The 17,846-nt window shown below is 47.7% G+C and overlaps 1 protein-coding gene across 1 annotated transcript; it reads right to left on the bottom strand.

The window, feature by feature from the left end:
- Positions 1–1,420: 1,420 nt before the first annotated feature.
- On the bottom strand, positions 1,421–11,986 carry LOC120904194 (longitudinals lacking protein, isoforms A/B/D/L). The gene is made up of 3 exons (XM_040314016.1): positions 10,931–11,986; positions 5,188–6,618; positions 1,421–5,089 (listed from the first exon to the last, which is right to left on the bottom strand). The coding sequence occupies exons 2-3, from the start codon at positions 6,514–6,516 to the stop codon at positions 3,785–3,787; spliced, it is 2,634 nt and encodes an 877-aa protein (XP_040169950.1). The 5' UTR covers positions 6,517–6,618; positions 10,931–11,986; the 3' UTR covers positions 1,421–3,784.
- Between the last annotated feature and the right edge of the window lie 5,860 nt (positions 11,987–17,846).

The following is a 17,846-nucleotide window of genomic DNA, read 5'->3' as shown; positions in this document are numbered from 1 at the left end:
GAGTTGTTTTGTTTTTATAAAGTGTATGTTTTTGTTTTATTTTTATTTTTATTTTCATTTTTATTTAACCATTTTTACTAACGAGAAGCATGCTCTTGCTACCCCTTCCTTCCGACTATCCTATTCGTTTACGCTAGAGGATTCCTTCCTGACTGCTTGCCGCACTCTAGTAATTCAATGACTATTTCACAAACTTAATTTTGGATTAGCGCGGGAGGCGTTTATAAGGAGGTGGGTTGGGACACGCATGGTGCAGCTAAAAATACATACAATTTACAACTCTGCCGCGAGTTCGAGTTCTTCTGGCCTAGCAAATACTGGAGGATTGGCAGGTCCTGGCAGCTCGCGGCCGCCTTCCGCCGCGTGTTCCATGTGCTCCAGTGGATTTACTACACAGGTGATGATATTGCATCGGCCCAGCACATTTTTTTTTCTTTAATTATTTTGAGAATTTTAAACAACATTTCGAAGGGCACACAAACACACAAATGCACACACATACAAATTGCAGACATTCAAACACATACATCCACACACATACACACACACTCTCTCACGAAAAGGGGGTAGCCCGTGTCGTCACATATGAATCCTGCCAGAATATTACATTAAGGTTTTAGCGCAGTTTTTTTTTTTTGTAATCATAACAGGACAATAATGGGACAAAAAAAGAAAAGAAACAAAATAAATACATGCTTACAGCGGGTGCTCTACTGGGCGTGTGCGTGCGTGTGTGTATGTCAGCCAACTGACCAGGAGCACCGCGTCCGTCCAATCGGTCTGTCCTTTCGGCCCATCTTGGTCAAAGGATGTATAGGTGGTAAATATTAAACTCAGTCTTTGCGTATTTGCGCGGGTAACGTAAAGGGCTTGTTTTTTCTAGGAAGGATCTTTTGCGTAACGATCGGCCTGGCATGCGCTAAATGCCTTCAATTAAGGGAAAAAAGGGGGGACCAAAAGGGTTGTTTGGTGTGAATGCAGCTCGATCCAAGGATATTTCACCAATGGGATCCGGACACACTTTCCTACATCGTTTGCGATTCACTCTTTCGCTCGCGTAATACGCGTCTGTACACATTTCCAAAGTCCCCAATCCCCTTAGGTAACAACAAACAAGGTTCTCTTAATCAGTCTTTTCAATAATTATCCTTACAATTGGTACGCTTTTAGTGGTTCTTAACGTTATCGTTCTTTTGCTGTATCCCTTTTGCCACCGTTGGGTTTGATTTCTGGTGTCCCTAACATCTACTAACATACTGAGCAGCAGTACGGTGAATAATACGCATTCAACATGAAGTTCTGCGTCTATAGTTGTATGCTTGTTTTTTATATATAGTTTATATGGCATTGTTTTTATATGTTTCAGTTTTTTCGTATTTTTTTGTTGTTGTTTCTTTACTGTTTTTTTTCATTTCCTTCTTCTCTCCTCTTCTCTTCTCTTTATCAACAAGTCAATGCTACGGTAACATCAAAGCCTTTTTGTGTTTGTTTTTTGTTTTTGTTTTTACTACTTCTCTACCACATTCTTAACGATGAGGAAACCACCAACATGCTGTGTATTATACACTTTATCTTTTTTGATTGCTACTTTTTGTTTGTCTATTTCTACGTATACTATTACTACTTGCTCTACTTTTACTACCATTACTACTACTACTACTACTGTTTGTGTTACATGCCTTAAATAGTTTGATTTGCTTGTTTATATGTTTTCTTGCTTTGTTCACTAGGGCATCGCAACGGTAAAAAAAAGTAAGATATATGGCTTCATCTTGGTAAAGCAGTGTAAAAACGTGTAAACTTATCTGTTTTTAGTTTTCATTTCCGATTCACAATGTGTAACTGATTTCGTATCTACATCTTGCCTTACACTCGTATGGTAACTAGCTAATAGGAAAACTCATATGATGAAGAACATTTCCACGTAACGTAACGTACTTTCTTCGCCCGCATTAGCTTCCCATCTCGATCTCGGTTGTGATGAGCGGATGCCTAAGTCGGAGACATACGGAAACAACATAAACATAAAATGCAGGAACCGTGTTGTTTTTGTTTAACTCTCTAACTCGCTCCTAAGCTTATAGGAATCATCATAATTATAGGCACTCAATGGTAGAATTAATCTGGGGGTGGCGAGGCGACATTCCCCAAACCCCACTGTTCTTGTCTTGTCTTGTAACGATGTTAAACTAATAACCACATAGAAGCTAATCAGTTAGCGATTGAAAGGCAACATAGATATCCGTCTATAAAGCTAGAAGAGGAGGTGTATAAGAGCTTAAAACAACGGGGAAAAAAACCTTACAACTAATAGTACATAATTTGGCGATACCATCCAACGCAATATTGGTTAATTTTTACAACTAATGTAACTACTGATAAAACAATATTCGTTCGCGTGTTTGTTTGTTTGTTTGTTTCATTGTTATGCTGTTAAGGAAAAGGTGCGATTTTGCCTTTTTAGTCTTGTTTTGTTTAACGCCAGGATAGTCGTAGTAATATTAGGGTAGTGCTTTCGCTCACTAAGGCTACCGCGTGTGTCACTAAGGATACTATCGTCAACACTTTACCCGCCAACACTTTCGAAGGGGGGTTGCACTGCCAAAACTTTAAGAAACGATGGTGTACAGGCTTTAGAGCCTGCGGTTTTCGATGCGGCAAAGGAAACGACGAACTATAGGCCGGGAGCTAGGCTTTAATGAAAAAAAGCTAAAACCTATCGCGCTGCACAGCTTAAAGAGAGTTAAACAAATGATTTGGAAACGAGAGCAAAACAAAAATCATTTAAAGCAAAATGCGTTTCCCCATCCCTGGCAGGAGGGGTTTAAAGAAGGCAATTAACAAGAAGGTGTAAAAGCCCAAAATCATCTAAGATGGGTTTAAGCCTAGCCTAACGACAAACGACTGCTGTTTCTGCGCCGTCAATTTCCTCCTTTTTTTTCTCTCTCTCTCTCTCTCTATTGCACTTCCGTTGTGTGGGCAACGCGGCCTTGAAGGAAAATCGCACACTTACGACATACATACAAAACACGTATCATCTATTGCCTGATTGATAGGGGTTAGCTTTTCTTACTTTGTTGGAGTTGGTGGGTTGGGTAATCTTTGTTGTTTGTTGGTTTGTGCGGTGAGTACTCGTTTCAGTCTATAAAGGTTCTCGGTTTAACTTTAGCCGACAAAGAGAATGCGTACGAAGAGAGGGCGCGTAGCTAGTAAGAGAGATTCTGATTTGTAAATGGATGCCTCTTGATGGTGAGGCTTTCATGATGTAGAATGTGCACTACTGATACTGCTTACTGTTAAACTTTGCTAAGTGTACGAAACAAAATAGATAAAAAAAACATGCAGCAAAATAGCTAAAACTACAGGTCCTCTAGGCGGCTAAATGAAATTGGTGGGATCGGTTTCGATATGACGTCGTAGAAGGTAACTTTCGTTCGTGCTCTCTCAAGACACACATTTGCAACTTCCTGCATGGAATCGTAGCCACGTGGCTCCCCGGGAGGGGGTTCGTCGCTTGTGAATGACGGTTTATTGCAAAACCTGGTGGGTCCATCAACGGACCCAACTCAAAATGCCCAACTAACGCTACTCTAATGTACTTCCCCATGGGCTTGCAGGGGAGGGAAAAAAGGCGTGGAAAAACTCAGTGAACTTAGTTACCCGTTTCCAGTAGTTTTCTACCGTTTTGTCCTTCACAGTGGCGAATAAGGTTTTTAGGTTTTAACGTTTAGTTTAGTACGAACATGGAGGAGACTGCTCCGGGCGAATTGGAACTACCGCCGTTCTACGACGATTCTGCGGGCGCATTGCTGTCCGCAATGATTTCCCGCTTGATGGTGATGTTGTAGTCTTCCTTTAACTTACCGGGCGCTGGCACAATGACACCCTGCTGCTGCTGCTGCTGCTGGGGAGGTTGTTGCGGTAGCGAGGGTGCAGGTGAGGGTGATCGGGACCGTGCAACCGCCGACCGTACGACGGACACCGCCGCTGCCGGCGGTGGTGAGACGGATGGTCCCCGCTCTTCCGAGTCCCGCTTCGGGCCCATGGACAGATCCTCCACGTGATCGTCCTGGCCTTCGGCCAGACCGCCGCTCGATGGCCGTTCGCCACAGTCGCTGCCCGGTTCGTCGTCCTGCTCCATCGGATGATGCTCCCGCCTGGCGTAGGCCGGTTCCGACCCGTTGTGATGCTCTCGGCGCTCGCGTTCCGCAAGATCGCGTGCTTCCCGCTGCTGCTGCTGCTGCGCCGAATGGTGCCGATCGTCTTCGGGCGAGCTCATCGACACGGAGCGCATGTACTTCATCAGCACGCTCGGGCTCGGCGAGCGGGCCGTCCCGTGCGTACCCGGGGACGTGCTCATGCCGTTGACGGCGGCGTGAGCGGCCGCCGCGAACGCCATCGCGTGCAGTGCCTCGCGGCCGGCAATGTCGCCGCCGCGTGCTTCCAGCGCCTGCTGGAGGAAGGAGGGATCGAGCAGGGCGGCGGCCGGGTGCGGGATGGTCGGCGGCAGCCCGTGGTGGCTGCCGTGCTCGAGCTTGATCATGCGGCCCGCCTCGTGATGGTGGGCCATGGCGGCGGCGGCAGCGGCAGCCGCCGCAGCAGCCGCCGCGGCCGCATCGTCCTCCTGGGACGACTGGGACGGGAGCTGCTGGTGGTGGTCGCCGCCCGGATGGCCACCGGGCCCGCCGGGCGCACCGCTGCCCGGCCCGCCGAACATGTGGCTCGCACCGCTCAGCCCGTACGGGAAGGAGGCCGGACTGCCGCCCGAGCTGGGCGACCGCTTGAGCGCCCGGTTGATCGGCCGGCCCGTCGTAATGCCCAGCTTCTTCACCTTGTCGTACAGGGTGCGGGACGGCACGCCGAACTTGCGCGACGCCTGCAGCGCACTCATGCCCTTGCGCACACACTCGATCGCGTTCAGGATGTCGGTGCGCGTGTACTGCTTGTAGCGCTTCCACTCCGGCTTCTGCTGCTGGTGCGGCACGTACGATGCTAGCCGCGCGTCGCCGCCAAAGTTGTGCGGCGAGTCGAGCAGATCGTCATCGAACGATTTGTCCGCGTACGGTGAGTGGGGTTGGTCCTTGATTGACTGTTGTTTTTTTATTTATTTTTAGGAAAAGAGATGGATTTGAAGAAGAATGTTATTGAGAGGTTCTAATTGAAGGTGCTTGAGCTGTAACCACCTACCTTATAACCACTGCCGTTGGAGTGATGACTGCTCGGCTGGTCCGGATCCGACTTCATGCCGCCCTGGTACTGGGACTGTATCGTGGCCACGGTTGCCTGCGCTGTCCCAGCCCCAGGCACACCGCCCGCCTGCGACGAGTCGGCCGGGTTGGCCTGGGCGAGCACGTTGCGCAGGATCGGTGTGTCGCGCAGCATGCTCGACATCGACTGGAGCTTCTTGCGCTTGAGCGGGTTCATGTCGGTGCTGGAATCGTACGCCGAGCTGAGCATACTGTGCAGCTGCGTCTGGCCGAGGGAGGGCCAACCGGCGGCCAGGGCGGCAGCCGCCGCCACGGTCGATGGTTGCGCGGAGGCTGAGGAGGCGGAACTGCCGGACTGGTGGGATGCCGAGGACGACTGGTGGTTGCTGCTGGCGGTCTGCGACTGCAGTGCGATCTGTGCCGATACGGAGGAGGCGGACGAGCCGGCGGACGTGGACTGGGTGCGATGGGGCGGCGGTGAGGTCGTGGCTGGCGCGTGCGAGAAGGATGCGGAACGGTCGCGGCTACGCTCTTCCCGCTCGCGATCACGCTCCACCGCGCCGGGGCTGCGGGAGTACAGGCTAGAGTAGGGCGACTTGTACGAGTACGGTGGCGAGGAGCTGCTGCTTTGGGCGAGTGACACATTTGTGGAGGTGGAAATGACCGGCGACGACTGGTGCTGGTAGTGGGGGTAATGGCTGCCACTGCTGCTGGTTGGCGGTACGTCGCGCCAGGAGGAGGATGTGGCGGTTGCTGCAGCAGCAGCAGCAGCACCGGCTGTGCTACTACCCGCAGCGGCACCGGTAGCAGTAGACGACGAACCCTTGCCGGTGTAGTTGCTGTTGCTGCTGCTACTACTGCTCGCGTGCAGTGTGGTGGCCGGGTCACGGTCGCGCATCAGCTGATCCACATCGACCATTTTGCTGAAGCGCCCCTTCAGGTCCGCCATATCGTACAGGCCCTTCACCTCGAGCTGTTCCGCGATCTTCATGATGCGCGGGATCTGTGCTTGGGTGACGTTCACCTCGCCGGTGTACATGTACTCGAGCAGTGCGCGCATCTCGAACTCCTGCACGCCCGGGAACAGGATGCTGCAGTGATCCATCGGCACGTCCTGCAGGATCGACTGGAAGTAGGGCGAGTTAGCGGCCAGCACGACCCGGTGCGCCTTGAACTGGACCTGGTCGTCGACGTAGATCGTGCAGTCGACGTAGCACTCCATCTTGATCAGCGCGTCGAGTATCTCGACCAGGTTCGATTTGTGGTTGTTCCATCGCAGACAGTACGTTTGCCCTTCGCTGCTACCCATGGTGATGGAGTCGAGTCGCCTACCGGAGGCGGGGAGAGGTCAATGTATATCGGTGTTGTACGGTGTGTATGCTGCGCAATTGCAGGCAGAGCTGAACGTTCGCTGGGGTGAAAAGGGATGAATAAGAGGAAACCATTCTACCGGTTAGTACACTACAACACTGTACACATTCATCTCAGGATAAAGGATAAAGAAAGAGAGAGAATAGTGCCTGCGACAAACAAAATAATGCTTGCAAGGGTCCCCTTGCGGTACAATTACACTTTGCCAATGGCGTTGCGCCCACTTGTTCACGACCATTTCCTGACGCGACGAACAAAAACAACATTTGCGTCGCAAAATGAGCGCCTCTGACGAAAGCCCTCTGTTGTTGTTTACGCGAGGGAGGTTGAGTGACGAAATGTATCCACCACCGCTCCACGCCTCGTGGAAGTGTGCCGTGAGTCACGCGGAGCCCGGAATGTGTCTGATAATCGCAATCGCAAAGGTAGCCGTGCACGCGCGCGTGTGTGTGTGTGCCTGGTGCCACCCGGCTCTAGGTCGCAGCATATCAGCGCACCGTAACGGAAGCGTGATTGCCGAAAATTGACCCATCGGAGCCGTTATCTTACGGCAACGGCGCAAGATTGTGTATTTTGAAGACGAAACCGGCGCCCGAGTGCGAATATCGTGCGAAAATAACAACACCCCCTGGGCTCCGGATTGGTCATCCGTTCCATTAGCTCCGGTTATCAAACCGGTGGTGGTGACCGGAAAAGCATGGCGCTGATATTGGGAGGGACAACAGCAACAACAACGGAGCGGAAAACGGTAACGGGGCATGGTGGATTTGACTTTTGCCACTGGCTTATCTGATTATTCCTTGCTGTCTTCTACACACAGGTGTACAGGGGGCCGAAACCTCATATAGGGAACATTGGATGGTAGACGGGTGGAATGGGTTAGCATCGTGTCGAAATCGCACATCGCGTGACCACTAAACCGTGCTCCGCCAATTTTAGTGTACAAATTAGGGACGAACGACGAGTTGCCTTTATTGTTGTGTTTCTTGATTTGGTTTTGTTTTTCTTCCTTTTTTTTGCAACTAAATTCTATTCTTCAATGCCCTATAGAAGGTGTTAGAGAGGGAACGAGAGACACTTCTGCAAGAGAGCACTGTGTTCAGAAGGGGCACCGATTCAGACGGTTTAATATTTGCAACGGAAATGGAAGAAAGTCAGGAGCTTTTGCCAAATCCTTTCTTTCCTCCGACGGCGTCCGTGCTTGTTGCGACTTTTATCTTGTTTTTTCTTCGCATTTTTATTTCACCATTTCCTTCGGCGGGCAGATTTCCGTCCATTTCGATCCTTATCTTGGTGTCTGAAGCACCAGCAGCAGCAGCAGCAGCAGTAGAATAATAATGAAAAAAGGTTCCACTTCACAAAGGGTCCTCCAGCACAGAAAATCGAAACACTTGTTCAAGCCAGAGAGAGAGAGAGAGAGAGTTTAAGGAAAAAACAAAAAATAACCCAAAGCAAGTGTGTTTTCTTGGGTGAAATCGGGTTTCTACGTGCTTGCCAAAAAAATGTAAGCCAATCTTTTTGCCCTCCAGCCTTATAATCCACTTCCTGATGTCCTAATTTGGCGACCAACGGCTCCGGCCCTTTTTCGACTTCGAATGCTCATGCCAATTTTTCCGTTTCGTTTTATCCTCAAGTGCCAAAAGCTCAACAGCTACAAACCCAACAAGCCAAGAACAATGCAAAAATGAAGCAAACACGCATCTTGCCAAAAAAAGAAAAAAAGGATCACCATCAATAGAGTGAGGAAAATAAAATGAAGAGAGCAACAAAAAAAAAAAAACAAAAAAACGTGCTCAGACCGAAGGAGAATTTGAAAAAGGGCAAGCGATTTTTGCACTTTGCGCAGCGAAGAAGGGATGCGTGTGCTGTGCGCGCAGGTCAAATGCAGCCTGGAGAGGATCGGAAACAAAATAAATCAAGTTCATCGGTCGTCCTTTCTGCATTCCCTCGGATAAGCGTGAATAGCAGGATGATTAAAGTTGCACGCAACAAGCCAATACACACACACGGGGTACGGTTGTGCAATATTGGGTTAGTAGGCGAACAAGGTGCCTTTTGCTCTCTCTCTCCGTATACCGTTGCAGGTATGATGTGGGTCGAATTAGGATCGATGCAGGAGCGTGCTGCGGAAGGGATGTGCGGATCGCTGGACAAACAGACTAATGTCCTCGGGGTCAGCAAATTCCCATCCTCACAAGATCGCACCAGCATCATCATCATCATCGTCAACATCAATTCCATACTATCGTAAGCGGCAATGATTTATTGACAAATGCTTCTAGCGCTGGGACTGAGATGGTGGCTGAGGGACAGTGCACAAGCACTACCGGCATACTGCGCACCGGCGGCGACCCCCGAGATAAATGATCCGGGAGGGTCCCTGCCATCGAACCCTTGTCTCGAGCTCCTACCATTAATTACTCACACTCACTCACAGCAAAGACATTGCGAAACGGACGACCTTTTTGGGTGCTTTCGGCAAAGTAACTCCGGCAGCAGAGGGAACGATTTTGGGACTGCGTTTTTTGCAATTTGCTGACGGTGCCTGTGTGGTGCCACAACTTGCCTCGACTTGGCTGCGTTGACGTCACCCACACCCCCGAAAAATCGTCACGTCACTTAATACAGGAGAAGAAAAGAGCAAAAAAGCAGACACCCCTAACCACCAGAAGGTAACCTTTGGCTTTCCCACGGCTATGCAGTTCCCTCTGTGTGTGTCTGCCTCAGCGCATCGCAAACTCTTCAAATTCGAAGATCATCAGTTTGATTGCGGTTCATTTCGTTTTTTTGGTCGTGATTTTATTTCTTCCTCCTTTTGTGTGTGTGTGTTGCTTCGGGACACAAATCCATTGCGTGCGCATTCCCTCCCTTCTTTTCGTTGCCTTTCTTTGTGAAAAGGGCAAAAAAAAACAGAAGAAAAGGGGCGCAAATAAACTATCACTTCTTTGCCATTGTTGAGTGCCAACAACCAGCGGAGGAGATGGAAAGCAGCGGAATTTAGACAACCCGATGCCTATTGCTTTGAGGTTAAAGGTCCGCACAATAAACGGGGTAGGATCATCTTTTCTATTGCATTCAAATGGGATTTTTTTATGCCTAGGATGCACTTTGATGCATTCGAACGGATCATTAAAAATCCCTCCCTCGGGTTGCGAAGGTTGGTTATGCAAATGTTTCTGTAATGCTGCACTGTCGAAGGGGAATGAAAGGACTGTTTTGGGAAGCGAAACAAGATTAGACAGCAAACGATAAATGGGAGGAAAAGTTTTATGCAAATTCTTCGGCTTCACTTTCGCACGGATTCTCAAGGAAGGGATGGGAAAACAGCGGGATTCGTTAAAAAAGGAAATTGAAGATGAGTTTCGCATCATCAAGAACACAGTTTCCCAAGGCCTGTGTCTGTTGAACGACCCAAAACCTGCACAGCCATTGCATCATTGCGGTCGAAAAGATCACAAACGCAGCACCACCAATCGTCATGGGCTTTGGCTGCTGATAATGCACAATCTTGTGCGGAGTTATTCACGTCACCAATGCCGTATCTTGTGTAAATGTGTACGCTCTATCGCACATTCCAAGAAATTGTGCGCTTCGCTCAAACTATCAGTTTGCGCACGGGGTGATGGAACGCATTCGTATTTTTGGCATAGTCGCAGGAGAAACACACTGAAACCTAACGACTCCCTCAACAGCCTTCAACGGCAGCCGCATTCCGTTGGGTAGTTCTAGCAGCCTTCAGACAGACAAACAGATTCCTCAGGATTTTAGAGAAAACTGACGCGAAAAAAGATCAAATATCCACGACACGATGTTTAAAAGTTTCTTGAAAACGGCATTCAACGCCGTCCTTCGGGAAAACGGGCCTCTATTCCTGGAGTGCAAAAAAAACGCACACAGAACACAGCAACACAGGGCAACGAACATGTGTGTGATCAGCACACATTTCGAAGGATATTTTTGGATGTGATCCTTGAAGTACGCAGACGTCGGGTTTGCGTTCTGTTTAGTGTTTGGTTTCCGCTGTTCGCTTTCTATTCGCAGACGACCGTCCAAATTGTGCAATGTGTGCAGACGGGCATGTGTGTGTGTGTGTGTTCTGCCTTCGTTTGGCCTAATTCTTCGCCCGCGTTGCTTATCGCTTCTAGCGAACATATGCGCTTGTCTTCCTTCTGTGAGCAACTGAGACTAGCGAGGGAGTGTTGGTGTTGCAGGAGAAAGTTGTACCTCGTACAGACATCTTCTTTTTTGAGACGTTTTGTAAATATGCCACACGATCGTCTAGCCAGCAAACATGTGCAATTGTACCAACAAGAGAGAAAACAACAAAAAAAAAACAAGTAAAAACAACTTACCGTTCGCTGTCGTCTGCTTCTAGCTTTGTCCTGGAAAATCGCCTTATGTCGCCGGAATCACTGCCAGAACCGTTTCGTGATCAACAAAAAACGAACCGCCTGCTCACCAAAGTTCACGTTCATCACGACCGTGTGTCTGCACACATACACACAGCTACACTTGGTTGATGCGTGTGGGTCGTCGTCTTCGTCGTTACACACACGGCGTTCGGAATGGAGATCGTGTACTACAGCAACCGCGCGTTGGTGTGTGTGGGGATGAAGGGTGATGATTTAAATGGGGGTAAGGAGGCGAGAAAAATTTTGATAACCTCAAGCACAGCTAGGTCCGAAAAAGTTATTGCAGAAATGTGTGTGTGTGTGTGTGAAAAATTCACGTACTCGCTAGCCACTTCCTTGCTTTCCAGAAGTTGCTAGGCGGTGGCGTTGCTTGATTAATGCTGTGCGAGGTGAAGAAGTTTTGCTGTGAGGCGCTTTTTTGCTTTTTTTTCAGGGATGAGAGTAAAAACTTGCTTGTTTTTTTGTTTAGTGTACGCGCACGATGACTTTTTTACGCCACTTTTGTTTTGTTGTTACTTTTTTCTTCTAACGCGTTCGTTACTTCGCTACATTCGTTATGCTTTCTTCGATGCGATCGTTGCTCAGTTTTTCACTCACTGTGTAATGCACTTGCAATGCAACAAACTTGTAAAGTTTTACTTGCTTTTTTGCACTTTCTTTCTCTCCTCACTTTCAACTTTTGGTTCACTTTTTTGCATTCGTTTGTTTCCTTTTTTTTGTTTAAATTCACTAATGTTTCGTTTTGCTTTTCTTTTGTTTGTTTGTTTTCGTTTGTTTTTGTCGTTACATCTACTTCGCTTTGCGCACGTCTTTCATGTTACCATGTTACGAACTTTTGCACCTTTGCACCGGAACTGCACTGCACTGCTGTGTGTCGCTGCATACACGCGACCATACTTCCGGAGTGGCGCGGGAAGGTCGTCTGCGCAAACTTCCGCCCGTGCTGCTGGCTGGCTGACTTGGCAAATGTCACGTACACCTGCGACGAGAGGAGAGGATGATCCCGTTACTACTAGTTCACTTGTGTGTGTTTTTAACTTTGCTAAATTGAGATTTAAATGCACAACTGCGTTCGAAACGTATCGTACCGTTTTTGTTTTATTTGTTTTTTTTTTTGCTTTTTTCGTTTGATGCACTTTTGCACTCGCGCCTCGCTGTTTTTACATTAATAATTCAAATTCTCGCTGCTGTCACCGCCGAAAAAAAAAAACCCGTACGCGCTTTCACAAAACTGCACATGCAATTTTGAACTTTGCCCCACCACGGACACTTTGCAACACTGTGGAACGCCGTATCTATCGGCCCGGCCGCTGGTGCGCTCTCGTTTTTTCGATCGTTCGCGGACACACACGTGCTTGCCAATGAACGGACTTTTCGCTTCTGATTCCGAGAACGGTTGCGGCCAAAACCAGAGCCCACCGTACCGAAAATTGCCCGAAGTCAAAACCCGCTGTCGATGGCACTGGCGGGGGAGAGTGGAAGTAGCGTAGAGCGGGGCTGCACACAGACCCCTGCTCACTCTCACCAGCACCACCACCAGCGGGTCGCACTGTCTCGCTTGCACCACCGGCTGGCAAGCAGCCCAGCAAAAGGATGCACGAAAGATGCACGATCCTTTGCCACCCGTCACTCACGGCGCTCCTCGTTCCTGTCCCTTTTTCGCAACTGGCAGTTTTCCCTTTCCATGCCTTGCCCACTGCACGCAGGGCTGGGCTTGGGTGAGTGAATCTGCGCCCTTGTTCGAAGGGGGTTTTCCCTATCCCTGTTGCTCTCAGCATGCACACGCGCACACAAAATGCTCGCTCTCTTTCCCGCACTTCTCTTTGCGCACTTGGAAAGGGCGCACTTTTTATGCTGCACCGCGCAGCATCGCATAGGGGAAGGAAGGAGTGCCGCCGCGAGTCGGCCAAACAGTTCTCTCTGCTGTGTGTTCTTGCTATCTCTTTTGTTCGCCGAGCGCAACAAACCTGTCTTACCTTCCCCTGTTAAGGGTTTGGTCCTCTCGCTTGCGCCGACCCTAAAGGTTTGTCGCTTGCGCCACCAAAAACACAGCTAGCCCTTCGGGGTTTTTTTTTTTGTTGTGCTGTGCCCTTCGCACAAAAATTATTCGGCAGACCCAAGAGGGGGTTTTGGTGGGACCACCACTCACGCCGGTGCACTCACCGCCGGACCGATTTATGCACGCAGGCTGCAACGGCACCGGACGGTGGCGTGGGGGAAATGGTTTTGTTGATCGCGCACGCAAAACCTTCACCGGCAGCCAGCCGCCGGGCCGGTTTGTGGAGGGGATGGCTCACGCACGCACAATGTGAGCAACCCCCAGGCGGGGTGCATCGCGATGCGCGTGAGTTCTCGCACACGGGGTGCAGCACGATCGCGGGCAAATGGAAAAGCCTGAGTTCTCTTCGCCCCTCTCCCGCGCGCTGGTTTCTTGTGCTTGCTTGTGCGAGATGCAGTTTTCGGTGTGCGAGCGAATTGTGTGCGATGGTGAAGGGACGGGCGAGCGGGATGGAAGCTAGCATATCTACACACACACACATACGCTCAGAGGCATAGTGAGATCGGAACAAACAGGGCTAAATTGCTGTTGTCGGAGGCAAGTTTCATCACAGCAAAACGAGCGATAGAGAAACACACACACACACACACACACACGCATACACGCACACAGACACACACACACACACGAAACGTTCGTATCTAGCGCATTTCTATGCTCTCTGCTTCTATATCGCTTCTATCGTCTCCCGGCCCAATGGATGCTTCATTTATCTCCTGTTTCACTCTGTATTGCTGCTGTGCGTGTTTGTTTCTGTCTCCGTCTTTCCTCTATCTGTGCACCGGAGGTCAGCATTCAACGTGACACGCCACGTCGATTATATTGGCGCATTCGTTGACCATAATCGTTAGCATCATGCTCAGCTAGCACTACGGTCGCGCAAGTGCAGACCGGTAGCGCGAGGGAGGCGAAAGAGAGTAGAGGGAGTTAGGCAGTTAATTTGCGTTCGTATCTGTTTTGTAGTTAATTTTATGATTTTTTTAAATATATATTTTTAAAAATATGCTTTAATTATTTTATTTCAGTTCTGTTAATGTATTACTTTGTAGAGAGTGTTATGTTTTTTTTTCTTCTCAAATTTAACTCAATCTTTGTAAAGTATACGAACGGTGATAATCAAATGATATTTAATTCATATATATGTCTCTATTCTTATGTTTCATAATATTCGATGCAATTCAAGCGGACGCCTGGTGCCCCGTACAACGGCAAGCATTTGGCAAGCGTGGTTAGACCATTTGTACACCGTGTTACAGTTCGAGTGATTTTCGAACGTGACATTTTATGATTCTTTGCTATATTTGATTAAGCATTAATCAGAATAAGGCTTACCGTACACCACAAAAAAAAAAGAAAATTCAATTCCCCATCCTTTGAAACTATAAAACTTGTTAAAATATGAATTCAATGCATTTCCTTGTGATTCCCCGCTTTGTTCACGGTAAAAAAAATTATTATCAGCGGCAAATCAGAAGCAAATGCATTTAATTCATTATTTGAATATGTTTCGGACTATTTTTTATTGTTTCAATATTTATAGCCTAAATAGTTGGGGAATTGGATATGGTTTTGATGTGCGATAAGCCATATTCTGATGTATATTTAATGAAATATAGCAAAAACAAAACAAAATTTCACGTTCATTTTCACGCGATCGACCCTTAGCACGCAAAATGATCGCTTTTAAAACTTTGTGTATTTTTAGTTCACATTACTTGCTTGCTATAACATGGTTTATTTGGAATGAAAATTTTAACTTTTGTTGTTTTGTGATTTATTCAATTTTTGTTTGATTATTTCACATTGTTTGTGTATTAAACTCAGTTTATCTTCATTTTGTTTTAATATTTGCAGCACATTCATAGCATTACTACTGCTTACATACGCCAAACAGGCATGAGCTGGATCTTGCAGCGACGATCCTATGTCAGAAGTATTTGTTCTGGGCGGCATGTAAATGCCCCAGATGCACATATCACTCAGGATGAATGAAGCATCAGGTAAGTCATTGGTTTAACATGCTTATTTTTATATCATTTATATTAATATTATCATTATCAATATTATATTTCCTTATTTTCATTTTAACTTTTAAATTAAATTTGTTGTATTTGCTATTGATGATTTGTTTGGTGCTGAACCATTCACTGTTCGAAATGCTTTTCTACCTTCACGGGTTCATTGATGCATCGATTGGGCAATGGTTTGCGGAAAGACGCATGAATGGAAATGATAGCAGCATAATTGTACCAATGTCCATTCTGAGTGCATTCTGAATGAAACTTACCTTTACCCTAAAATCGCGCTTTGTCACCCCTGCAGCTCACGGTAGCAAGTAGCTGCGAGCGCTCAATACTGGTGTCCCGCCTATAACGCCTCTTTTTTTTCGTTTAATTTTTTACTTCGTTGCTAAAAACACATTTTTCTTATCCTACCTGATCCCGTTGTCCTTCCTTTTTGCTATTATACCTTCTTTTTTGTTCAAGGGTAATTCGCGCATTCGTGTACACCCTGACGTAATTATGAATGAGAACGGGGTAAAGAGAAGCATCTAAAAAAATGCTGCAGCAATACCCAGCGGTAGGGGGGGTGGACGGGGTACAGAAACACGCCAACACAATGGCAAAAATTGACAAATTGAACGATCCCGTGCACCCGTGAGGAGAGCTGTTCTTAAAAATTAAATTAAGGGTATCGAACGACGAATGCACAAAGAACGGAAAGACCCAAACTCACTTTCCCTTACTGATGATGGGGTTAAAGTAAAGAAAAAAGCGCTCAAAAATAGGATGTTTACAGTAGGAGTGCAAAAGGAAGGAACTGTGAGAAGCATTTCGTCCACAACAAGGATTGACAACCCATTCCTCTCTCTCTCTATTATTCCTGTTTCACTTCAATCCTTCTTCAACAAAACTCCGTCTTTCGGTGGTGGTTTCGTTTGCTTTTGACCCCGGGTACGTTTATGACACTCTCAAAACCCACCCGCGCCCGCTGTCCCAGGGGAGGTGCAATCGCAGGGAACAAAAGGGAGAAAATTGCACACACACACACGCATTATTTGCTTCTTCCATTCAGATTCACACAACAGCAACAGCAAAATGGGGATAAAAGTGCACGGCGGCAGCGTTGCATCGGGCGGGGTCGATTATTATAACCTTAAATAACCACAATAAAAGAAGAAATAACAACATTACCGTGCACAGCGAGCACACATAATGCGCTTGCAGGCATTGTCGGTCTGCTTTCGGTTGTGGCTGCTGCTGCTGCTGCTGCTCAGGGTAGATAGAGAGGCTGATGAGGCAATTTCTGTGTTTTTCATTCCTCTGTTCCCTCTGTTGTGCTTCCTTCTCTTTTGTCTACAAGTTGATGGTGCTGTTGACAATTTCTTCCACACACACACAATGGTAGAGAAGAAGGAGCAGCAGGACACTGGAAAGCCTTCTTTTTGAGAATAGGCATTTGAAAAGGGATTCGTTTCTAATTTTTGGCAATGTTGAAGCGCATTGTAAGCCGTTTCGCCGAGGAGGATCGAATTAGGGTAGCAATTGCATGTTGTTTGCTGGAATCGATCGTTCTCTTTGTATGCTCAAGTGTGGAATGCAAAAGGAGGTCGAACATTGTACGGAATTAGAAGCGTATTATTTTGGTTTTTTTTCCTATAACTTAAAATCTCAGAAATAAAGCAGCTTTTAATGGAAATGATTTTTTTTTTATTTTGTAAGTGAATTTGTGTGAATATTTTAATTATTTATACACACTTCAAATGACAATTTCTTATGTGTTGAAATGATAATCATCGATCACTGCTTCCTGCCAATGCGTTTCACAAGCATTGCAGATGTGTTTCCAAAATGTTGTTTCCAGCTCGTACACGATTACGCCTAGCTCGAGCGATAAGCGATCGTTTAGAAACGAGCATAGGCACACACACACTCACATACATAGAGATACGCACCGTGTGCTTGCACACAGTACGCACCCAAGGGGTACGTGCATTGACTCACTTGCATATCTCACGCATCGCCACACACGCCCGTGCGCTCTTCCCCCGTTTTACGCGCGACCATCCGCTTGCCATCCATCCGTCGCCCATTCGAGCGAGCGAGCGGGCACGTACGAGTGCAGCAAACCTACGCAAACTGCAGAACCAGTTCTAATTCGACAGCCACAATGAAGCAACAACGCGGCATTCGCGCCACCACACAACTTCCAAATTCACAACGCCACAGCAGCAGCAGCAGCGTGTGTGTGCGTTGTGTTGGGCATTCGCGGCGATGCAACATCGCGGAAGTGTGTGTGTGTGTGGGCGCGAGGGGCGGTGAAGCTTCTGGACATTTGAAACGAATTTTGGACGGTCAATGCACTTTGAGGTTTTCTCGTTGATTGTCGAGCGCGCGTGTGTGTGTGTGTGTGCGAGCGAGTTTTTTTTGCCCATTATTGAGGCGTCCCTTTCTACACGCACTTTACCGGGTGGTGGCAATGCACCGGGCGGTCAATTGAACCGGCCGATGATCGGAGCGACGACGATGGTAGAGCGGTGGTCCCCCTCTAGTGAACGGAGGCCACGCTGGATGTGTTCCACCATGTTTTTGTTGGTTCGTTTTGCGCCGCAATATGAATATGCTCTGCATAATCAGCTACTGGTTCTATGCTTATTGTCGGCGATTACAACAGTGTCACTGATTAGACACGACTGTTATGCTACGTTAATTACACGCACATGCACGCTCAGTGCTGTACTGGAACGTTGCACATACGGATTTATGTAACCATACTGTATCAAAAGAGTGCGATTGA

The sequence above is a fragment of the Anopheles arabiensis genome, chromosome 3 (genome assembly GCF_016920715.1).
Source record: "Anopheles arabiensis isolate DONGOLA chromosome 3, AaraD3, whole genome shotgun sequence".
In the NCBI taxonomy this organism is placed as follows: Eukaryota; Metazoa; Arthropoda; class Insecta; order Diptera; family Culicidae; genus Anopheles; species Anopheles arabiensis.
The sequence above is the reverse complement of the archived record's forward strand: the minus strand, read 5'-3'. Positions and strand labels throughout refer to the sequence as shown.